Source organism: Sceloporus occidentalis, unplaced genomic scaffold, assembly GCF_023333645.1.
Source record: "Sceloporus occidentalis isolate IW3139 unplaced genomic scaffold, rSceOcc1.0.p SCAF_4, whole genome shotgun sequence".
Lineage (NCBI taxonomy): Eukaryota > Metazoa > Chordata > Lepidosauria > Squamata > Phrynosomatidae > Sceloporus > Sceloporus occidentalis.
The window spans coordinates 149,087,253-149,112,812 of NW_028316984.1; the positions used below are offsets into that span (position 1 = coordinate 149,087,253).

Here is a 25,560-nt window from a genome sequence, read left to right on the forward strand (position 1 = left end):
AGCCACATTGCATTGAAATATTTGATAGAATTACACGAAAGACAATTATTTACCTTAAGAGGCATTTTACAGTATTCATTAAGTAAAGGTACATCAAAAACTAGCCGTCGCAAAAGCTGCTGTAGCATAGAAGGACGCAGATGGCTATTATTGAAAAAGAAGTTGTAATTAGTAATTTGAATATAGTTGAATGAAATTACAAGACAACCATAGAAATGACTAGAATGCAAGACTAAATTCACCAAGTGAAAGTGAAACAAAAGCTGCATTGTAAATAGAGCAAATTTAGCCAGGAACAATCAAAAGATACTATGAAAAATATCACTATTTTTAAATGGATGCAAATCCTTGGTTATTTTGTTTTTGTCTACAAGAACAAAATAATTTCAATTTTTTTCTCCCTGCTAGTTGAAATTACAAGAATTTTCCACATTTTTCAGTAGCTTTTCCCATTTTCTCACAATTTTTGTTTCTATACAAAATCAGTGTATTTTATACAAATAAACTGCACAATTCTGAACAAAACATTGTACCACTGTTTGCACAATTCTGTGCAAAACATTGGAGTTTTCTGCAAACCCAGTTGGAAAAGGTCCCAAAATGTGCACACACAAACAGATATATACACATGATTCAATTAGTTAGTGGCTGGGTTTTCTATTCAGGAAAGGCCTGCTGGAAGAGATCCATCTTAACAGCCTTTTTAAAGCTGTCTATATTGTGTTGTATTCAGACTCAGTAAATTAACTGTGCAATGGACCCTTACATACACCTAACATACAATATTGCTTTCTTTAGCTGTGTGCTCATATGAAACAGAAAAGTGTTTTATATATAGACTTACTGACAGATAGCAAGCAAGCATTCTTCAATAGTGTCCCTTTGTGCTTTTGTTAGAGAGCGTCCTTTGGATAATCGATATATTGTATGGAGTGTGGAATCAATCAGAGAGACATAATGCTCAGTTCCCGAAAAAAGAGATGCACACCGTGTGAGTAATGGAAACACAGCTGTGCAAATGTATCGATTTAGAGCAAGGGCTGTCTCTGTGGTACTCAAAGAAACCTGAATAAAAGATATACAGAACTGTTAAAACATGAACACATTTTGTAATGTAAGATTGTTGTAAATATAGACACTGTTTCACCTACAGAATATCACTGATAGATCAACATGTATTCATTTTCAGTATTAAAGGATTTGAACACAAGACTTGACAGTGGTCTAAATAACTCATAATGACCAAAGAAAATATTCCCCACCTATCACATGTGTAAGTCCATTGTGGTTTGATCTGGAATACAAAACCCACAAGGCTTAAAATAAGCCTGCTTCTCCAAATGGCTCATTTCACTCATGGAGGCTTCAGGAGAATCAGTTTGACAATTTTAGTAAAAGGCTGATTCTGCTCATCCTGGGCTAGATAAAGCTCCTTATCACATCCACAGGCTGGAGAAAGGGGAATTGCCCAGGATCTATCAGGCCACAGTACATGGCTATAAGGCTGTGTCAGTTTGACAGATCACTAATTATGTAGGCCTACAATATCAAAACTAAAAAAAAATCTGCACTTTTCAATATTCTTTTCCAATATGCCTGGGGGGAAAATAGTCTGAAAAACCTGAACTATTTCTCATTGACATAAATGGTTCCCACATTCTTTATAGCACTTTCATATATTATCAGCTTCCTTGCTTACTTGTCTCCAGATATTTATGTCCTGTGTGTTCTTAGAATTTTAGAATGTGATGCTCACCACACACACACACACACACACACACACACACACACACACCCTCTTCATGTTACTAGCATGTAAGGCAGGAACAGAAGCAGGACTATAGCACTGCCCCTTGACTCTGCATGCCTGGGTTAGATCCATCTATGTCCAAAAACACGCCTATGCAGTAGGAATTTTCAGGAGATTTGCCATGTTATTCTGAGGCAGCAAAAGTGAGGTAGTGCTTATGCCCAGTAAAATATGTTCATTTTGAAGATGCCATAAAACTCTTTTTTGTTTCCCTGCAGTAGAAAGATCTGCTCCATCTATTTTTACTATCACCATCAGTTATGAGGAGATGGAATATTGTGATATTGGCACTGGGCTTTCCTGACGTTATTATAGTACTAAGGAAAAATGTAGGCAAAATAATAGGAAGTTCTTCAATCCCATATTCTATTCCAGACCTATCTTCCATTGTCAGTTGCTTTATAGACAAAAATTGTGACTTTTTAAAGTTAACAATATTATAAACAAAGAGGATCAGAATATAAAGGGATATTGTATCTCCTTCTAAGAATAACTGAAAGAAGCTTTCATAGACACATGGAGTGAAGTGATTACAGACAGACATTCATACCCATGAATGAGCAGGTTGTGTGTATGAACAGTAATTGAACTATAAAGGAGATGTGATAAAATGGGCAAGAGAGTCCTCATGAGGATGGAGTAATTACTAGTATTCTAGTATGTGCAGTGTGCCAGAATCATTCTCCCTCTTCAATTCACTGTAAATGAACTGAAGTTTTAGATATATCTCAATTCTGTTGTTTCTCTTTCCAGTCTCTCCTTGAATTTTTTTTGTTCCAGAGGTTCTAGAATTCCCTCCATGATTAATATGGGTAACTACTCATAGAATCGTATAGTTGGAAGAGAGCACAAGGGCCATCCAACCCAACCCAACCTCACAATCAACGCACCCCCAACAGATGGCCATCCAGCCTCTGTTTAAAGACCTCTAAAGAAGGAGACTCCACTACACTCCAAGGGACTGTGTTCCACTGTCGAACAGCCCTTACTGTCAGGAAGTTCCTCCTAATGTTGAGGTGGAATCTCTTTTCCTGTAACTTGCATCCATTGTTCCAGGGCCTTTTTCTCTGGAGCAGCAGAAAACAAGTTTGTTCCATCCTCAATATGACATCCCTTCAAATATTTAAACAAGGCTATCATATCACCTCTTAACCTTCTCTCCTACAGGCTAAACCAGTGATGGCAAACCTATGGCATGCGTGCCAGAGGTGACACTCAGAGTCCTCTCTGTGGGCACATGTGCCGTCGCCCCAGCACAGAGTTTGCAAGAGTTTGTTACTAGAAAACCAGAGGGACATGGCACTTTGCAATAAATAAGTGGGTTTTAGGTTGCAGTTTGGGCACTTGGCCTCTAAAAGTTTCACAGTCACTGGGCTAAACATACCCAGCTACCTAAGTCTCTCCTTGTAGGGCATGGTTTCCATACCCTTCACCATTTTGGTTGCCCTCCTCTGGACATGCTTCACCTTCTCAACATCCTTTTGAATTGTGGTGCCCAGAACTAGACACAGATGAGGCCTGACCAAGGCCAAATGGAGTGGCACTATTACTTCCCTTAGACACTATAGTTCTATTGATGCAGCCTAGAATCACATTGGCCTTTTTAGCTGCCACATCACACTGTTGACTCATGTTCAATTTATGGTCTATTAGGACTCCTAGATCCCTTTCACACATAGTCTTGTTCAGCCTGGTGTCCCCCGTCCTATATCTATGCATTTCATTTTTATTTTATTTTTTGCCCTAAGTGCAATACTTTACATTGAATGTATTTTTAAAGTGCCACATGACTATATCTGAAAGGGTAAGAGGGGGTGGATTTCTTTCTCTCTCTCTCTCTTTTGCCTAGACAAAGGTTGAAGGTGGCATCTTGGAACCACTCATCAAATGGCATGGTACTTGAGCCTGAACTGTATGAGTCAACTCACAAATCCATTTTGTGCTAGTGTCAGCCCTCTAACACTAGAAATATTAGCTGATGGCAGAATTTGGTGTGCATATGCCAAACAATTATGAATGTTTTACTATTTTAACTGTGGTAAGCCACCTGGAGTCCCAAACTGGGAAAAAGTCAGGAAGAGGAGGAGGGGATAAGGATTGTAGGCTCAGAATCTCTGGAATGATGGTGGGTGCACAATCAGGAAATCAGGGGCAGTAAGCGGTCAGATATTCAAAGTATAAAGGATGGCAAATTGTCCCAGGATCAGTATCTTGAGAATGGTATTGGAGTACAGAAAATCTAGGCCATTTTATCAAAAGATTGCTCACTGACTCACATTCTCAGAAAGCTGGGAGGCAAATCCAGGCTCATATCCTGTATCCATCTCCTTGCTTTTTACTGAATCCTCCAAACTCCCACCTAAATTAAGAAATGAGGCTGCAACCAGGGCCTCTTTTCTCCATTGCCTGCCTCCCCATTTCTCTCCTTGAAAGTAGAGTGGGAAGACATTCTTCCATCATCATCCATCACCCAGAGTGTCACAGCCCTGTTGGTAATTTTCATATCTCCCTGTCATTTTCTTTTTCCCAAGAGTGGGTTGGCATGCAAAGTCTAAGCCCTGTCCTTATATCAGCTATTTCTAAGGTGTTTTGCACTTGCTGGACAAGCAATCTTCCATTCAGCATCTGTGGATCATAATAACACTGGAAGCCAGGATAGACAGGTGCTCCAGCACATCTCCCAGTTTTGGCAGACAGGTGGTTTCCAGCATAATGGACCCGCAACCATCTCACACTAGGTTTGTGATCAACCTTTTACTGACAGTGAGATTGTGATTGTGGATTTGAAACTGCTCACAAATCCTTGCTTAGGGACAAATTCAGATAGGACCAGCAATGAATAGCTATGGTGCAGATCTAAAACCAGGAGCCAGCAAGGTGTAGTGGTTTGAGTGTTGGATTAGGACTCTGGAAACCAGGATTTTAATCTCCTCTCAGCCATGAAAACCAACTGGGTGGCCTTGGGAACGTCACACGTGCTCAGCCTCAGAGGAAGACAATGGCAAACTTCCTCTAAACAAACCTTGTCAATAAAACCCCATGATAGATTCACCTTATCAGGGCCGGCTCTACCATATAGGCGACCGAGGCAGCTGCCTGAGGCGCAAAGGTTAGGGGGCAGCATTGCAAGGAAGCCAGAGAGAGCCAGGGAGAAGCCCCGCCCCCTTCCCCCAACAGGCGTGAGTCATGGGGGCCCGAGGTTTAACTTTTTCAGCAGCAGCAGGAGAAGGATGAGGAGAGAGGCTGGAAAAAGACTTGAAGGCCCCCCAAAACGACAACAGGAATAAAGACCCTCCTCCTCCTCCTCCTGCTGCTGCTTTTGGCCCTGAAGGCAGGGAGGCGCTGGGGAGGAGGGGAGCCCAGGCAAAATGGCACCCACCTCCCTTCCTCCCTGCAGCCAAGGGAGTCTGAAGAGCCCAGCCAAGGAAAAGGGTAGGCAGTCAGGGCTGCTGGCAGACCAGGTGGGTTCTCCTTTCCCAGGACGCCTCCTCCTCCTCCTCCATCCCAGCCTTACCTCCAGGAGCAATTCCCAAACTGCAGAAATAAATCCACTTTGAGACTCCCTTAAACTGCCCTTGCTCAATGCTGGGGAATCAAGGGAACTATAGTTTTGGGAGACATTGAGCCTTCTCTGTCAGAGGGAGCTCTGAGGCTACAAGAAACTACAGTTCCCAGGAACTACAATTCTGGGGATGCTTTGTTCTCAATGTTATTTTTGCTGTTGCTGCTGCTGCTGCTGCTGTTATTATTGTTAGTTTCTTTATATGAACCAGGGCAGTTGAAGTGGTCTCCAACTGGATTATTTCTGCAGTGTGTTTTGGACCTAAGAAGCCTAATTATATATGTGTGTGTGTATACATATACTGTGTGTCTGTATAATGTGTGTGTGTGTATATATATATATAAATATATATATACACACACACACAGACACAAACACACACATACACTGTGTGTCTGTATAATACAGACACACACACACACACACACACACACACACTGAGTCCTAGCAGCAAAGATTTCAGACTCATATAGCACATAAAGCCAAGGTCCGAAACACACTGCAGAAATAATCCAGTTTGAGACTCCTTTAACTGCCCTCAGTGCTAGGAAGATCTGGGATTTGTAGTTTATTGTGGCACCAGAAATCCCTGACAGGGAAAGCTCAATGTCTCACAGAACTACAGTTCCCAGAATTCCCCAGCACTGAGCCAGGGCAGTTAAAGCAGTCTCAAACTAGATACTTTCCACTGTGCACTTTGGACCTTGGCTGCCTTCTCATATTGTGGTTGTTGCTCTTGTGTGTCTCCAAGTCATTTCCAACTTATGGCGACCACATCCTGGGGTTTTCTTGGCAAGATTTCTTCAGAGGGGGTTTGCCCTTGCCATCCTCTGAGGCTGAGAGAGTGTGACTTGACCAAGGTCACCCAGTGGGTTTGCATGGCTCAGCCAGAATTCGAACCCAGGTCTAAGAGATGCTCAGAATGCTCCAAGGCTTCCTTGCAAGTGCTGTTGTTTTTCTCTCTTTTTCTGTCCCCAATGAATTAGTAGTTGTGAATTTGGGTCTTAGAGTTGTGTCAAAATGTCCTCCATTTTGAGAATGACTGAGAAACATGAATTTGCATTGTTTTTTATTAATGATTTTGGCTTTCAGTTGGTTGTGTCCTCCATTTTTCTTGAAGGTCCTACACTTTGCCCTACATTTTGTCCTACATCTTGCTGTAAATTTTTCCTACACTTTGAGGTGCTACGGGGAGGGGGGGCAAAATATTTCTTGCCTAGGGTGGCCAAATACCTAGAGCTGGCCCTGCACCTTAGGGTCACCATAAGTCAGAAATGACTTGAAAGTACACAATAACAACTAAGATCTACAATTAAATTGTACTGAAGGTACGATCTTTGATGAGCAAGAGTGACTTAACATACTAAGATGGCCCACTGACAAAATGAAAACTACTGCAATATTTTTTGCATCTTGGGACCTTTTGTGAAAAATTCTGTTTAAAAACTTGAGTTCTGTTTGAAAACAATGTTTTCAGCAGAAAGCAGTGTATTTCGAAAGCTAGTAGGTTTCCATGACCAAGCAGGAATTTGAACCCTGGTCTATAAATTCATAGTCCAGTGCTCAAAAAACTACACCGAGCTGGCTCTCTACAGTATAATTAGCCTTCCTCAAACTAGTGTCCTTCAGATGTGCCAGCTACCATCACTTGCAGCAAGTGTGGCCATGTGCTGATGGAAACTGTTTTTGAACACATCTGATGGGCATCTGTTTGGGAAAATCTAAATTAAGCTATTGGAACTAGTTATTATGGTTATATATAACTTAAATTGCATCAGCAATATGAGCCAGCATAGTGCAGTAGTTTGAGCTAGGGATGAGATGCAAGCTTGTTGCTATTAATTAAACATACAAGATTTGGGGTTTTCTTGATGCTCAGCTCAGGTATTTAGGAGTTCTGACGTTTGGCTCAACTGAGGTGTGAGATACTTCATTTGCAAAAGAAGTAATGGAGAAGGCACTTCAGTGAAAAATTCAATGCCAGGACTTTTTTTTTTTGCTTAAGTAATAACAGTAACAGTACTTCAGTCATTCATTTTAACGGTGTGAGTCTCAGTCAAGACAGTTTGAATTACTCCATTGGGCTGTAAGAGGGAAGGGGAAGAGGAAGGAATCTAATTCTGAAGTTAAAAACAGGCCATCTTTCCTTGTTAGATATTGTGGAAGGATTTCTGTTCAGCATTCAGGTGCACGCATTGTTTCACTCGCTTGCCGTTATGATCATGTCTCCCCTCTGTTGTCTTCCCTTCACTGGCTCCCTCTTCCTTTCCGCATCAGGTACAAACTTTTGTTACTCACTTTAAAGCCCTGCATGGGCTGGCCCCTATTTATTTAACTGATCTTCTCTCTCCCTACATCCCTACTCGCACTCTCCGCTCTGGTAGCCAAAGTCTCCTCTCTCAACCCAGGATTTTCTCTGCCCTGTCCCGGATCCGTCCCTTCTTTCTTGCTGCCCCTCATTCCTGGAACCTTTTTCGTCTGCATGCATGGCTCATCACTTCCCTAACCAGTTTTAAGTTTGAGCTGAAAACCATATTGTTTAGGGAAGCGTTCTCAGGGAATTTGTGATTGTCATCTGGCTGTGTGATAATGTTTGATGTGATTTGCTTTTATATCTGATGTTTTTAACTTGTTTTTTATTTCCTATATTGTAATTTTATCTATTCCTCTATCCAACTATTATTACTTTTAGAGTGTACGCCTCGGGCAGGCTTTTATCAGCTTCGGCTGATACGCCAGCTGCGCCCCTACCTGGACCGGAGGGACTTTGAAACTGTAGTACATGCTCTGGTAACCTCTCGATTGGATTTCTGCAATGCGCTCTACATAGGGCAACCCTTATACCAAACCTGGAAGCTACAGTTAGTGCAAAATATGGCACCGAGACTGGTCGCTGGGTGTTCCAGATCAGACCACATAACACCTATCTTGAAAGATCTTCATTGGCTGCCTATCTGCTTCCGGGCTCAATACAAGGTGTTGGTAATGACCTATAAAGCCCTAAATGGCTTGGGCCCAGGGTACTTGGATGACCGCCTATCCCCATATAATCCGTCCCGCACACTCAGGTTGGCAGGGAAGAACTTGCTGGAGGTCCCAACTACACGTTATGCGAGGACCTCGCAACGGGCCTTCTCTATCTCGGCCCCTAGAATATGGAACAATCTCCCGGATGAGCTCCGCTCCACCACATCTTTAGATCTTTTTAAGAAGAATCTTAAGACCTTTTTCTTCTCCCAAGCCTTCCCCCCCCATGAGATGTTATTTTATATTTTACCCCCTCTGTTGACGACCTTGCAATGTTTATGTATTCCCCCCTCAGCTGGCCCTGTTGTTGTTATTGTGATTGTTTTTAAATGCTGTTTTAATTGTTTTATCTTGATGTATTTTTTTTATCTAAATCTGTATGCCACTTTGATCAAAAGTTGGAAAAGGGGGATAGAAATAAACTTCTTCTTCGTGGTCTCTGCGAATCATACAAATGGGTTTTACTGCGCCTGCGCAGTGCTGCTCGGAACCTTCTGGAATCACTGGGCAGAGTTAACTCTGCAACATATTGAAACTTTTTGGCGGTAACTCTGCCCACCCGTTATAAGGCCCCTGCCTTCCCGCTCTTTTCCCCAGTTCCTTTTTTCCGCCGCGCTAGCTGCTTCAAGGAACTTTCGCTTGCCTCGCTTGCTGGAATCACTTTCGTTTTTGACTCGGACTGTATCTTGACCATTCTTTGTCTCCCGCCCCTGGTAACTTCGGACCTTCGGACTGCTGACTTCGTTTTCGGATTCCCTTCGGCTTGACGATTTTGGAGATGCCGGCGCCTTTCAAGAAGTGCGACATTTGCAAGGGCAAGGTGCCCATTCAGGACCCGCACTCCTCCTGCCTGTTGTGCCTTGGACCGAACCATGATCCCAAGGCCTGCACGCTCTGCGGATCCCTCTCCACTCAGGCTCGTAAGAACCGTGAGTCCCGGCTCATGTCGGCGATCACCCTAGGGAAAGTGCAGGAGGGAGGTTCGCGGTCCTCTTCTGTCCCGCCTCTGGCGCCTCCCGCTTCATCGTCTCGGGCAAGTGTCTCCAGCGTGGGATCGGGGAGAGTTGCCGTCCCCAGCGTGGTGTGTGTCCCGGCCGGGACCCCTTCCACCACCTCCGATGTGGCCCGTGGCTCCAAACCGCCCAGCGCCACCGACAGACCCTCCAAGCGCCCCCATAAGTCATCGGGGACTGAGGGTACCGAACGGGCCTCCAAACCGAAGAAGGGATCGGAGGGCTCCCGTTCGAAGGAGACTACCGAGCCTAAGGTCCATCTAGCCTCGCCTTCATCCTCCAAGGCGTCCAAGGCATCGCGCCATGCGACACCTAAGGAGCAGACCGAGCTGGTGCAAGGGACGAGGTCACCGAGGCCTTCATCGTCGACAGCGGCTGCTGTCATCCTGGACCTCCCGGACAACCCGTTCTTCCCATCGGACGAGCCTCCCAAGCATGGGAAGAAGAGGCGCCACGACGAGGCCGGTCGCGATCCTGCCCCTAAAAAGGCAAAGTCCTCCAAGGATCGGACCACCACCGACCTACCGGGACCAAAGGAGAAGAAGCGCTCCCCCTCCAAACAGGCTCGCGCTTCCGCTCCATCAGCTCCCCGCGACCAGGGACCGATGCCTCTGGACCAAGGGACCCCGGTACCGGTCACACCTTTGCCTCCGGATGACACCGCGCCTCCTCGCTCCCCGGAGCATCGGTCGCCCTCCCACCCGGCAACTGAGGATGAGGACGACTTGCCTCACGGACAAGACTTCCCGGACCTCTTCTACGACATGCAGTCGCGCCGCTACTACATGTCGGTCCCGGAGGACAGAGCCTTGAGGGAGTTCACCAAATTGAACCCCCTCCCGCAGACCGGTCTAACCCGTCCACATCGGTACCGACCGTGTCGGTCTACGAGAGGTCGCCGTCTCCACCCCGGAGACGTGAGAGGTCGCTATCTCCACCCCGTAGGCGCTCCCGGTCTTCGGTCGACGTCGCTTCAGCCCGTCCGAGATCCCAGGTCAGGGTGACGGATCCTCTCTCTTCCGACCTGGACTCCGAAGATGAGCCGCTGCTACCTTCGGAGGCACCCTCGGATGAGGATGTCGTCTCAGGCTCGGCCTCCCCTCAGAGGATGCACAACCCGGAGCCGTCTTCTCCGTCAGACGATGTCAGGTCCTTCACGGAACACGTGGTCAAGATGGCGAGGGCCCTCGACATCGAGCTCGCATCCGCAGTGGACGACGCCGAGGACCCGGTTGAGCGTCGGGTGCATGGACGAGTCCCCACTCCGCCGTGCCTACCTCTCCTTCCCTCTCTTCAGACCATCGTGAAGAGGTCCTGGGACTCTCCGGCCGCCCTATCGGCACCCTCCCGCAAGGTTGAGTCGCTTTATAGGGTTGCCCCGGCGAGTTGCCCTTGGTTGGCCGAGCACCCTCGTCCGAACTCCGCCATAGTCGAGGGAGCCCAGCACAGCTTCGTCCCGAAGCAGGCCACCTCTCCTGTCGACCGGGAGGCGAAGAAGGTAGACGGACTGGCCAAAAAGGCGTACTCGGCGTCGGCGCTTGGGGTCAAGGCCGCCAACTACACCGCGTGCATGGGGGCCTACATCCAGACCCTCATGGAACGGATCTCCCCCCTCGTCCCGGACGTCCCAGACGACATCCAGAGGCAGCTGGTGGAGATCAGGGACGAGGCACACTCCATTGGAAGCTGGCTAATCACCACTTCCAGGAATCTGGTGGACTGCTCCGGGAGGGCCATGTCAGCTTCCATGGCTCTGCGGCGCCACGCTTGGCTGAGGGCCTCCGACCTCAACCCGACGGTCAGAGCTGCCATCGAGGACATGCCGATCGACGGAACCGGCCTCTTCCACGCCGAGACCGACGACCGCCTAAACCGCAAGTTTAGGATGAAGGCGGCGGCGAAGAAACACGGCATGTCCTCCGCCCCGGCCTCTCCGTTCCGGAAGCGCCAGCGCCCGTGGCAGCCACAAGGTCAGTCACAGGGGACCTTCTCCCGGGACCGACAGCCCCAGCAGCAGGGCTCTCAGAGGCAGCGCTTCCCCTCGCAGTCTTCCTCCTCCTCTGGCCGTCGCAACTTCCCGCCTCGGTACCGCAAGTCCCGTCGGCAGGACACCGACCAGGGGAAGAAGAGAGCTTGAAGGGACGCAGCGCGCTTCGTCTCCCCTTCACCCCTCTTCTTTTTGGACATCTCAAGGCCCTTTCTTAACACCTGGGCCTCTGTGACATCGGACTCGTGGGTTCTCGACATCGTCCGTAGGGGATATGCCCTCGAGTTCCTAGAGCTCCCTCCAACTGGAGCCTTTATGTCCACTCCCCCCTCAGACACCCTTCTCGACGAAGTGCGCACCTTGCTTGCAAAGGGAGCAATCTCCTCTTTGCCGCCCGACCAGTGTTCTCGGGCCTTTTTCTCCAGGTACTTTACGGTACCGAAAGCGGATGGGGGCATCAGGCCCATCCTGGACTTGAGACAGTTGAACTCGTTCCTTGACTACCGCCGCTTCCGAATGGTAACCTTGGCTTCCATTCTGCCTCTGCTCCACCAGGGCCTGTGGTTCGCGACCGTCGACCTGAAGGATGCCTACTTCCACATCGGGATCCGACAGTCCCACCGGAGATTCCTCGCCTTCGCTGTCGGCTCTGATTCCTACCACTACAACGTGCTTCCTTTCGGCTTGGCCACGGCTCCACGGGTCTTCACGAAGTGCATGGCACCGGTGGTGGCATACCTTCACCAGAAGGGCTTCATGGTCTTTCCCTACCTGGACGACTGGCTGTTCGCAGCCAAATCCCAAGACGAGCTGCAGGAGGCAGTCTCATTCACCTTGCGCCTCCTGGACTCTCTCGGGCTGGTCGTCAACAGGGAAAAGTCCCACTTTACGCCGACCAGGCGGGTCAAGTTCATCGGAGCCGTCCTCGACTCCGAAGACTGCCTAGCTCTCCTCCCTCCGGACCGGTTTCAGGCCCTGACAACATCCCTCAGGCCGTGCATCTCCCACAGAAGGGTGAGAGCCAGAGATGTCCAAGTCACTCTGGGCCACATGGCGTCGACGACATCGTCACCCCCTGGGCAAGACTTCGTCTTCGGCCTCTCCAAGCCTGGTTCCTCTCTGTTTTCTCTCCGTTGGAGGATCCGCCTTCGAAGTGGCTCACGGTACCGAGACCGGTGACTGCTTCCCTCAGATGGTGGCTAGACAGCTCAAACGTCTGCACCGGTATGCCCTTCCATCAGCCCCAGGCACAGCTGACCCTGACAACCGATGCATCCCTGGAGGGATGGGGCGCCCACCTGCTCGATCTTGTCGTCAAGGACAGGTGGTCCGCACAAGACAAGCGCCTCCACATCAATGCCTTGGAGATGCTTGCGGTGGAAAAGGCTTTGAGGGCATTCGAGTTTGCGGTCTCGGGGAGAGTGGTCCTCCTCAGGACGGACAACACCACCGTGATGTACTACATCAACAAGCAAGGTGGTACCAGATCCAGGACCTTACTCGATCTCACACTCCGCATCTGGGATTGGTGCATCCAGAGACGCGTCCTCCTCCAGGCGATTCACCTTCCCGGGGAAGACAACGAGCTGGCGGACCGCCTCAGCAGATCTCCGTCGGTGTGCCACGAGTGGAGGCTCCATCCCGAGACGGTCAGCGACCTCTTCGATCGGTGGGGAACCCCCCGGATCGACCTCTTCGCGACCAGCTGGAACAGCCACTGTCCCCAGTTCTGCTCCAGGAGGCGAATGGACGGATCCCTCGGAGACGCATTCGCTTTCCTCTGGACGGGGGAGCTCCTCTACGCCTTCCCTCCGTTCCCTCTCATCATCAGAGTGGTTTCCAAATTGACTACGGACCGCTCGCATGCGATCCTCATCACCCCGTGGTGGCCGAGACAGCCGTGGTTCGCATCCCTCCTCCACCTCTCCAGGAGATGCTTCCTCCGTCTCGACCCCCGCCCGGACCTGCTTTCGATCCAGGACGGCCGGATTCTCCACCCCGACATCGAGAGCCTGCCGCTGGTGGCCTGGAGGATTCGGCGCTGACTACCTTACCGGAGTCGGTGAGGGCGGTGATCCTGGCTGCGAGGAAACCTTCCACCCAGCGCTCCTATGCCCTGAAATGGAGGAGATTTTGCCTCTTCCTTGACCAAAAGGGCTTGTCTCCTGCACAGGTGTCCACTCCAGTGGTGTTGGAGTTCCTGATGGCGCTTTTGGATGGAGGGTTGTCCCTCACATCCATCAAATGCTACCTGTCTGCCATCTGTGCCAAATACCAGTTCGGGGGGAGGGTTTCTTTCTTCAAAGACCCCTTGGTGAAGGGGTTCCTGAAGGGTTGTGCAAACCTTTATCCTCCTGTGTCGGTACCTACGCCGGCTTGGAGTTTGGAGTCGGTATTGTCCGCCCTCCAATCCAAGCCCTTTGAACCGATGGCCACAGCGGACTTGAGACTATTGACTTGGAAGACCGTTTTTCTTGTGGCCATCACCTCTGCCCGCCGTGCGGGCGAACTCTGTGCTTTACGTAGGGACCAACCATTCCTGAGGTTCCACAAGGACAAGGTGGTCCTCCGTACGGACATTACCTTCCTGCCTAAGGTAGTGTCTGCTTTCCACATGTGCCAGGACATTGTGTTGCCCACCCTCGCATCCAATCCTACATCGGATGAGGAGCGACGCCTCCACTCTCTTGATGTCAGGAGGGCACTAGCCTTCTACCTGGACAGAACTGCTGCCTTCAGTCGGTCCGAGAGACTCTTCCAGTGCTACTCGGTACCGAAGAGGGGATTGCCTGTGTCTGCGCAGAGGTTGTCCAAATGGGTGGCTGGTACCATCCACCTCTGCTATGAACTGATAGGCAAGCCTCTCCCTGGCAGGGTTCGGTCTCACTCCACAAGGGCAATGTTAGCGTCCTCCGCATTCCTCTCGGGGATTCCTTTGGAGGATGTCTGTAAGGCTGCTGTCTGGTCCCAACCACTGACTTTTATTAAGCACTATAGGTTGGACACCAGAGCCATCCGGGACGCAGCTTTCGGGAGGGCTGTGTTGGTTTCAGGGTTGCATTGATTGCACTGCTGATATTTTTGTGTTGTGCAGTTGACACTGTTTAACACTTTGTTGAATGATAGTTTGCACAAATCCCATGGGATCGGTCTTGCATGACCTCTGTTCCCTTCTCAGGTTTAGCAAAGTTATTGCTATTTGTTCTGTGCATGAATAAGAGGACTGACTCTGATGGTTCAAGGTGTTTATTGTAATAAAATGTACCTTTGGTTTACCATAGCTTTGGTCTCAGGACACTCCCTCCGCCGTATACCTTAGCTTGTCAGTCTAAACCCATTTGTATGATTCGCAGAGACCACGAAGAAGAAGGACAGGTTGCTTACCTGTAACAGTATTTCTTCGAGTGGTCATCTTCGAATACATACAAATCCCACCCGTCCATGCCCTCAGTGTCCTGCTCTCATTGGCTCTCTTCCTTCGCCTGCTTGGCGGAAAAATTGCGGAACTGGGGAAAAGAGCGGGAAGGCAGGGGCCTTATAACGGGTGGGCGGAGTTACCGCCAAAAAGTTTCAATATGTTGCAGAGTTAACTCTGCCCAGTGATTCCAGAAGGTTCCGAGCAGCACTGCGCAGGCGCAGTAAAACCCATTTGTATGTATTCGCAGATGACCACTCGAAGAAATACTGTTACAGGTAAGCAACCTGTCCTTTATTATTATTATTATTATTATTATTATTATTATTATTATATATTCCTTAATTTTGCTGACTTTGTACAGCGCTGTGTATAATTACAGCGCTTTAGAAATAAAGTTTAATAATAATAATAATAATAATAATAATAATAATAAATGACAGCTAAGTGTTTTAAGGTGCTCTCCATTGAGCACCAAAAGATCAATTAGAGTTTTAAATCATAAAAGTATATGTATGCATGTGTGTTTCATGGGCACCTAACATTATTCATAGGCATACATACAGAGCTATAGTAGGATCACCTAGAATTGATACAATAGTCTCTGCTAGATAATTTGATATACTTCATTTTAACTGTGTAAAGTCTCAGTCAAGACAATCTGAATTACTCCATTGTGCTACAGGAGCGATTCCATTGTAAAGATAAACACTGGCCATCCTTCCTTATTAGATTCTGCAAACAGAGTTTTATGGTTCATACTATTAATTGCAAGAAGTGTTAGGGAGGAAAAGACAGCTGAGTGTTTTATAGCCCACATTCTTGGGGCATTTGTCAGGAATGGTTTGTTTCTCTTTGAGGAATGACTAAGGTGAGTTATCTTATCTTGCTCTCCACAGAGGAGAAAGAAGAGTAATAAAATTTCCTGTCTCCCTTCAGGAATGTCAAGGATAAAAAGAGAAATACAGTCGGCCCTTCTTATACATGGATTTTTTATACACGGATTCAAGCATACACGGTTTGAAAATGTTCCAAAAAAGTATAAATTTACCTTGATTTTCCATTTTTTATAAGGGACACCATTTTGCTATGTCATTATATTTAATGGGACTTGAGCATACACTGATTTTGTTATACATGAGGGATCTTGGAACCAAACCCCAGCGTATAACAAGGGTCCACTGTATACACCACTAGTCTGAGCATTGGGCTGTGACTCTGGAGACCAGGGCTTGAATCTGTGTCTCTGATATGATTCAGAAGTTACTTATTGGTCTTACCTTATGTTCTCAACACAGTTCCCATTGGTATTAGTGAGAATTAAGACACAAATAATTTGTCTCATTTATTTCAATGGAATCAGAATGCAGGTAATTTACTTTGAATCACATGATCCAAGAAATATAGGGTTTTTGTATCATTTTTAAGTATTTAATATCACCTCCAATATTCAATCATATTCCACCTCCTTTAACAACTCCAGTCAAGACTATTATCTTCACATTGCAGAATGGAAACTAAAAACCTTACCACAGAGGGGCTCCATGGAATGGGACGGGAATGGAATGGAAGTGGCTGGGAACGAATGGGGAACAAGTGGGGGACGCATTTTACTGCACACAGGAAGTCCCTCACTCGTTCTGTTCCCTTCCCTTCCGTTCCCAATCTGTCCCAGAGGATGTGATTATTGAGAACAACTCTGAACAGTTCTCAGAAATTGTCTCCTCTGGGATGGAATGGGAAGGGAAGGGAACAGAATGCGTGAGGGACTTCCTGTGTGCAGTAAAATGCATCCCATACTCATTCTGTTCCCTTCCCGGCTCCTTTCCGACTGTTCTCGTCCCATGCCAGGAGCCCTGTGTGGTAAGGTCCCAAGAATAAGAGAGAACCACTTACCTTCTGACAAAGGTCAGGCTTGTAGTTAGATTTGTGCAAAGAACTTTTATAACTCAGATTCTTAGCAATTAAGTTATACAAGCTTTTTTCTGATTTTTTAGAGGCCAATTGCTATTGATAAAGGTGTATACAAGCTTTATATTCTGCAATTAGCATTAGCAATGGCAAGTACATTTCTATACCACTTATCAGTGCACTTAAGCACTCCCTAAGCAGTTTACAATGTGTAAGCTAATTGCCCCCCACAAGCTGGGTACCCATTTTAGTGCCCTCGGAAGGATGCAAGCTTGAATTGAACTTGCAAGCTTGCTGTTTGTGAGTGAGTGGCTGCAGTACAGGCATTTAACCACTGCACCACCAGGGCTCACAAAAAATATTATATATTGTGTTATTTTACATTCTACATTTCTGCTACTATCAAACAACAAAACTTGGCTTGCACATCACCTGGAGAATTGCTGAAGAATCAGAAAAATACTCACTGTATCCAGCGAGGCACTTGCTCTTAAATCTGGTAAAAATCCAACTTCAAGGAGGTGGAGAAGAAAACTTTGGTCCTTTATACCATAGACACGATCTAGAAAAAGGACCATAGGTGCCTTATGGTCAGGGCAAAAACCTGCAGACATGTCTGGCTCAGTAACTGTTCCATCTGAAAAGAAATCCAATTATACTGGTAAAAAAATACTGGTCATAAAAATTCAATATAGCTTTACAAAGCTCTGAAATAACATAGCACAATTAATAGTATTATCTGAAACTGATTGCATTTGAAGTGACATTATCTTCTCTGAGACTTTCAAGAAAGTGACATATGATAACTAGTAATGCCATCAATTTTTTAGATTTAATAACAAATATCTATTTCTGACTCCTAAAATATTTGGTAGATTTTTAGTTTTTTAAAGTGTATTTTAAAATGCAATTAAGGGCCAGAACAGATGGCCCAAAAAAGCCCACTTGTGGGTGTAATCGGTGTTCAGACACTGCACGTCCCAATGATGCTGGGAAGCCAGCTTGAAGCTGCCCTGCTGTCCAGGTGTGGGGGGCTTCATGTTACTCCGGCGGTGTGGCATTTACATGCTGCATGCCACCAGAGTGTCATGAAGGTGCCATGGGGCTGCAGCGGGGCAAGCAAAGCCAGCTGTTCCCAAGATCAGCTTTCCAAGCTCCCAAATCTGTATCTAATACAACTCTGAGACTGGAGTCAGGCTATATGAAGGTGGAGACCAGAGAGTGGGTGACTATACTCAGCTACTGGCTCAGACTATCCTTGTTCCCCACTGGCCTTGTTCCACTAACCTTGACTGATGATTTCCAGTTTATGTGGAAACAGACAGTGATGACTAAAATTTCATCACTGGGCTTCTCTCCAGATCTTCTGCTTAGCTTGGGATATGATGAGGCTAAAGCAATGGGTGGTAGATATACAGTAACTACTGGATCTAGCTACTGCTCCAACTTTTATTGCTAGTGATTCCAAAATATATTTGGCATCACCTATGGCATACTCAGGACAAGAGGCTACTGTCAGAACAGAACACAGAGAAACAGAATGGTTCCCAACTGGAAAGGGGGTCAGACAAGGCTTCATTCTATTATCGCATCTATTCAACTTGTATGCAAAAAAATATACACAGAACAGCTTTAGACAGAGAGGAAGAGTGAAGATCAGAAGAAGGAACATCAAAAATCTAAGATATGCAGAGGACAGCATAATACTAGCAGAAAATCACAAAGTCTCAGAACAATTGCTAAAGACAGTCAGGGGAGAAAGTGCAAAGCCAGGCTTGCTGTTGAACATTAAGAAAATGAAGGAGTTACAAAACTTCAGCCTAGATGGCAAGGAAACTGAAATAGTTAAAGAACTCCCTCACTTTGGATCAATCATTCATCAGAGACTGAAGTCAAGAAAGCAGAAGAAGACTAGAACTGGGAAGGCCAGCTATGAAAGAATTAGGCAAGATCTCAAAATGCAAAGATATAAATCTGAATACCAAAGTTAGGATCATTCAAACCATAGTATTCCCCCATCACCTTGTACAAATGTCAGAGCTAGACAGTGAAAAAAGTTGTTAGAAAGAATAGAATAGAACAGAATCTTTATTATGGTTACAGACCAGTAAAGATAAAAAGGGAATACAGAATAAAAGAAGGTAAAAAATAGTATTTAAAATATCCTTTCAGATTACACAGCTCCAGTATAGCAAGGCACGATTAGCACTAGTCTACTGCAGAGGTCATTGCCTGGTGAATTTTAACCACAGCTGCACAGAAACTGGCAACATTATATGGTGTGTCCTTGGTACTTATGCAATAGAGGTGAAATAAGGCTGAGGTGCATTTCCCTGTAGTATGAGCACTGAGTAATGTTGTTGTTAACTGTTTTCGCATCAATCTCAACCCATTGCAACCCTGCTGATGAGACATCTCCAAGACCCCCTGTACTCCACTGCTCTGCCCAACTCCTGCAAACTCATACTTGTGATCTCTTTAATAGAGTCCATCCATTTAGCATGCAACCTTCATCTCTTTCTACTTCTCTCCACCTTTCCTAGCATTATTGTTTTTTTCAATGATTCATGTCTTCTCATGATGTGTCCAAAGTATATCACCCTAGGTTTTGTCATCTTGGCTTACAGGGAGATTTCTGGCTTAATCTAGGATCCATTTGTTTGTTCTTTTGGCTGTCCATGGAATCCTCAGCACTCTTCTCCAGCACCACATCTCAAATAAATTGATTTTCTTCCCATGATCCTTCTTAACTGTCTAGCTCTCACATCTATACATGGATGTACAGGGAATACAGTAGCTTGTATGATTCTAACTTTTGTGCCAAGTTGTATCTATTTGCATTTTAGGATCTTTTCATAGCTTCCCTCCCCATTCTTAATCTTCTGATTTGCTGGCTGCAGTCCCCATTCCTATCAATGTTTGATCCCAGTTATGAGTGCTCTTTTACTATTTCTATTTCCTCATTGTCTAGTTTGAATTTGAATTATAGGTTTTCCGTGTTCCTTATTTTTGTTTTATATACACTGTACAATTCATTCATTTTAATTAATTAAAAGTTGTCTGTAGTCTGTAGCACCACTGGTTCACTAGGTACTATTAAGGTATGCTGAGCCACTACGATATAATGATTTGAGTGCTGGACTTGGACGCTGGAGATATCAGGGTAGGAATCCCACTCAGCTATGGAAACCTGCAGGATGATCTTGGGCAACTCACACTCTCTCAGCCTCAAAGGAAATTAATTACAAACCTCCTCTGGATAAATCTTTCCAAGGAGTGTTAGAATGCATTGAAAGAATCCTTCCATTGCTGGAAAGAAGCTCAACTAGTAAAGGGTATGTCTATTGTAAAGACCGGCATATGTCCCTAAGAAAATTCTTTAGATATAAAATCTAGCACTAGTGGCAGGCATTTTTGGGATTGCTCAGGTAGGTCTGTATTTGCTGGATGTAGACTTCCTTGTCCCTTCAAGAAAAACAATTTTCCCATAAGCTGTTGTGAGCTAGCTGGACCTTATAAATAGCAGGTGATTTTATATTTCATTCTCCCATCCCAGTGCCAGTTAGGATTGTTCATATATTTACCCTTATTTACTGTTGGTAATTTTAATGGTATGCTTATTATTCCAACCAAATCTTCTGTTGGTACCAGGGAGCGCAAGATGGACCGGATTCTAATAGCTTCTCCTTTCCCAGTTTGGATAAGCTGTTAAAACATGAAGACATTATTTTACTTTTATTAAATATTTAATTAGCAAAGTGAAAATAGTTTGATTATGCTTCTTTGGCTTTTAAAATGTACCTCACTGCAAAATTATGGTTTCTTCTTCTAAGCGTATAAACTCCTTTTACTATTGGCATGTAAAGGCCAGTTTAAAGAATAAGTGTCTGTTTGTGTGTACTGGCCTTTACATGCCATGTTTTGGACATAAATCCATAAAGAAACCATTTAACTATCTAAATATTTCCTTTTCATGCTCCCTGCATAATTTGTAAAATCTCCTCCATGCTGAAAAGCCAATGATCTTCATAAATTTAGAAATCACACATTTTCACCAATGGGGACCTATAGGAGTCCCATAATGTAAAAAAAAAAAAAAAAAAGGGCTTCAGTTTGTCAGTGCAGGTCTGTAACATCCAGACTTATCTTGGGAGTCTATGTTAATAATGACACAGAAATAAAATGCTTCCGTATCTTACTTTTCTGTATTTTACAGAAGTATTTTATAGTAGTAAAATACTACCCTAACTGCCGCTGAACCAAATGTCCTGCATGAAACTTTTCTTATTACGTATATTGAGGGATATGGGCAACAGGTGGGAAAGTATTGGTTTGAACACAAAGTCTAAATTTTCATTATTTCCAAGTGAGCCTTCAGAAAGAACTTGATGTGGAGCAAGAATTCCACTTCTGATCCTAAGGCATGTGGCTTACAGATTGAAGAAACACTTTCTTAGATTCTGGAAACCCAAGTTAGCAATATCAAGTACATTTCTATACTGCTTATCAGTGTATTTAAGCACTCCCTAAGTGGTGTACAATGTATAAGGTAATTGCCTCTAACAAGCTGGGTACTCATCTTAGTGACCTTGGAAGGATGCAAGGCTGAGTTGGCCCTGAGCCCCTGGCTGGTACTGAATTCACAACCTTGTGGTTTGTGAGTGAGTGGCTGCAGTACAGGCATTTAACCATTGCACCAGCATGGCTCTCTTCTGTAGAGTGTATTAAAATAATCAGTCCTTAGCATAAATCACAGTAGTGCACCGATGGTACTTTGAAAGGGAACAGTAGATGCATAAAGTAAAGAAAGAGAAAACAACCTGAGCATTTGTTAGCAAAATTGACTCCAGGAATATACCCAAAGTAAAAGTAAGAGTTTGTACAGTAAAAGTTTGAAAGGCAATATGCAAAAGGATCTTGTAGTACCTTTGAGACTGACTGACAGAAAGATAGAATTTGGTAGTGTAAGACTTCATAGATATAAGTCTACTTCCTCAGATGCAGTAGACTTAAGTCAATGTTACTTAAATCATATGTATGAGAATTACTTCTTTTGGTGGTATCAGCAAGATTTGCATATGTCTGCGTGCTTGCTTATTCCTTTCATTTATGTATAGACCACCTTTCTCCTGGAATAGGACCCAAGGCAGATATGTTTATTCTGCAAGGAATATAAGAGCAAGACCTTCCCATATATAATGGCTATTCAACACTCTAGGGATTTAATGTTTTCCAAGGATGCACAAGGAGATGGGTTTCTGAGTATTTCTCTCTGACTTTCCTTTTAAAATTATTAAAATGATAGATTTCTCCTATTTGAAATGGTCATTCTTGTAAACAGGGACTCTTTACTGAATATCATTGATAATCCAGTAAGCTTAAACAGGAACAAAGTAATCATAAAGTGACTCATTTATTGCTTATCAAAATATTTGGGGATAATTTGGGAAAGTATTCCATGTGACTTTTAACTCTTCCTGCACAAAGAAGCAAGTCACTTACATGCATTTCTGGTGCACAACGTCCAAGCAAATCTATAAGAGCAGAATAAAAGGACATAATTGCATTTCCCATGTGTACTATTTCTTCCTCTTCTTCATCTTCATCAAGACTGCTATAAGGAAATCAAGCAGGCATCAATAATTGTTTACATCATGCAAAAAATTCAAAATGATTTGGAAACTAGAAGCACAATAGTAATAATTTACTGGCTTCCTGTAAGAATTTAGAGCATAATCTGTTTAGCTGGCTTGTAAACTATCATTCTAACAAAGAAACTATGGATGCCGGCCATGAAAGCCTTCGACTTTCATATCATTCTACATTTTTCAGAACAATAGTATGAATCCAATAGCAAACTGGCACAAAGTTTTTTTTTTCCTTCAGAGCATCCGTCAAAATATTTTTTTCCCCAAGTTCTACTAATTTCCCCTGTAGCAGTGTGGTTATTGGCACCCAGGGCAGAATTCACAACAGTATGGTAAGGACACATTCTTCCTGAATTTAAAGGTTGCAGTAAATATTACATGCTAATACATGTAGTGAAATCTCAGTAGCTAGCAATGAGAGAGAGAGGGAGAATGAGACTGAATACAATACTTAGACAAGATTAAATGATTTAGAGACAGAATCAGTGGTAGCATGCTTTACCCCCTCCCCTCTGGTGTTCATTTGTTCTAACTCCATTTCTTCCAAATGTGTGTTTAGAAGTATAAATCCATGTCTGAAATCCCAGGTTAAGGAAGAGAAGGCCATTTGACAATTGAGTAAAGAAGTAACAGTTAACAAATATTGATCATCTACTTCTCCCAGTGCTTATTTCATTGTTCATTTATTATGTGGGTATGCTACATTTCTATTAAAAATTGGGGCTCCAGGTGGCTAACAAATATTTAATAACTAATTAAAAAAATGAAAGCACTACATGATTTCAATAATAAAAAACAACTAACATCAAAAGGGGTTTAACAGCCTGAAATGTCTTCACACTCTTACAAAAGCAGAGAGAGTGTAAATTGATCATAGCTCTGAGGTAAGTTCATTCCAGAATCAGGGAGCAACATAGGGAAAGGCCCTCTCCCACAAGCCTATCATAAATAATCTGCAGGTGCAGTTATTCTCTAAAGGACCTATTCTATAGATATAAAACTTCAGACACGTTCTGAACAAGAGAGGTGATCCCTTGCATCAATGGTTCTCAAACGTTGGTCTACCACATGTTTTTTACTTCAACTCCCCAAACTCCCAACCAGCTTGCTCAGTGGTCAGGGATTCTGGGAGTCTAAAACACCTGGGAGGCCAAAGTTTGAGTACCACTGCCTTAGGCAGCCAAGTCTCTAGGCTCTATAGGACTTTAGAAGTTAAAATCAGCACCTTAAATTGGGGCTGGAAAATATTTTATTCCAAAACACCTCACCTCAAAACAGCTTTTATCTTAAAAACAGAAAGCCACCTGAGATTCTTTTAAAAGCACTTGAGTTTTGTCTTTGAAGTTATGTCTCTGAAGGAAACCTAAAGAAAAGAGCTGGAGGCAATCTAATCCACACACAAAAAGCATTTACATATCAGTTTTCTCCCTTCAAAAGCAGTCGGCAGAATGGCATGAACACAGCACAGTCATGATATATTAAATCTAATCCTATTGATCCAGAGTACTAATCAACCATTTCTCTGTTAAACACCTCATGTTCCTTCTACTTGAATCTGATATGGTACTGTATTGGCCTACATAGTTCTATTGAATTGAAACAGTAGATAATAGAATGCTGCACAAAAGTGCTAGAGCGTTACTGAACTATGGATGGACGCCATAGTATGTTAGTGCAAGTACACAAATAGTACTTTTCCAAAACTGTTAGCATATTAATCAATAGCCATATTAGTCTAGATCAGTATGCAAAGGGATCTTGTAGTATATTTGAGACTGACTGAAAGAAAGAAGTTGGTACCTTAAACAACTGTAGACTTTCATAGAAGTTTTTTAGAAGCAGAGATAAGTCTACAAAAGCTTGTGCTGCCAACTTCTTTCTTTCTCTCAATAAAGAGATTATCACATTACCTTTGCTCCTGGCATAGATGAGGGATGTAACTTTTAAGAAGGTGGATCTTATCTCATTCACCTGTCGCCAGGCAGCTGCAGCCCATTTGCAACCCAGGCTTTTGCCGCAGCTTTTCAAAAATGGGAAAATCCTGTTCATGAAAAGATGTGAGAGAAGCCTAGAGAAACCCAGATTGTAAAGGGACTGCCTGCTGCCCAGCAACAGGTGAATGTGATAAGATCTGTCTTCTTCAAGTTACATCCCTCATCTATGCTGGGAGAAAAGGTAATACAGTTGCTACAAGATCCGATTGCATTAGCATATTAAAACCTGATCTTGTCACTGTAGCAGAAGAGAGAAAGATTATTGAATTTGTTACTTCTAAGCAAAAAGTCACATAAAGTGGACCTGGCTTGTCATTTTAAATATATATAATACTTTCTATCAATTGCTACCCTTTGATGGAATCTCAAACTTAGTGAGCAAACAGATGTGACATGATACGAGGTATATACCATTACTATTAATAACACTCTTAATCAAACAAGCAAACAGAATTATAAGTTTTGAATTTACTCATAAAACATCATTTTACCTCTCATTATTGCAAATATTTCTACATCTATTTTAATTCCAGAATTACTGATCAATGGGAGAAAATTTACTTTATAGCCCAAAGGCACCAGATGCACTTTCCTGGCATATCCAGTAAGTCCTGGAAAGACTCCTCTTTGAAATACTGAAGAGCTGTTGCCAATTAATATAGACATTAGTATAGGGACTGCATAGATCAATAGTCTGATTTGGGATAAGCCAGCTTCCTAACTGAAAGTGTTCTTTATTAGTGTTTGATATTACATTTTAACTGACATATAATTATTTCCAAACTGATGGAAAATATTATTGATTATTCACTTACAATTCTCTCTTGTATCCCTGGGAGGGGAGATCAAGAGCTGGATTCTCAGAGATCTTAATTGCTCCTTGCATAGCAGCCAGCAAACCATTTCCCCCTTCTCCTCTAAGAGCAGGGCCAAAACATTCTGGGCGTCGAATTAGAAGCTTGACAACAACACTGGCATTTTCCTCAACACTTTCACCTGGAAACCCCAAAAGCAAATTTTATTGAACTGAATTAAAAAAACCAAACAAAGTATGAACTGTACATATTAAAGCGGGAAAAACTCAAATATAAATTCTGTGTTCATATTTTTGAATTATTATATATATTTGATTATTGTTGTTGTATCAGAATTTGAATTTTCTCAGGATTTCCTGGAAAAATCTGGGGGGGGGG

At 44.3% G+C, this 25,560-nt stretch overlaps 1 protein-coding gene and 1 pseudogene across 1 annotated transcript in view; one reads left to right on the top strand and one right to left on the bottom strand.

The window, feature by feature from the left end:
- Positions 1-25,560, bottom strand: part of RYR3 (ryanodine receptor 3) — a 442,959-nt gene that overhangs the window by 196,263 nt on the left and 221,136 nt on the right. Inside the window, exons 44-49 of the mRNA XM_089521997.1 lie at positions 25,183-25,363; positions 22,228-22,336; positions 20,310-20,430; positions 17,193-17,362; positions 845-1,065; positions 54-144 (exon numbers count right to left, since the gene is read on the bottom strand). Coding sequence (XP_089378123.1) covers positions 54-144; positions 845-1,065; positions 17,193-17,362; positions 20,310-20,430; positions 22,228-22,336; positions 25,183-25,363 — 893 coding nt within the window. The remainder of the gene's footprint in view (positions 1-53; positions 145-844; positions 1,066-17,192; positions 17,363-20,309; positions 20,431-22,227; positions 22,337-25,182; positions 25,364-25,560) is intronic.
- LOC149314849 (small nucleolar RNA SNORA17) lies at positions 14,138-14,263 on the top strand (annotated as a pseudogene).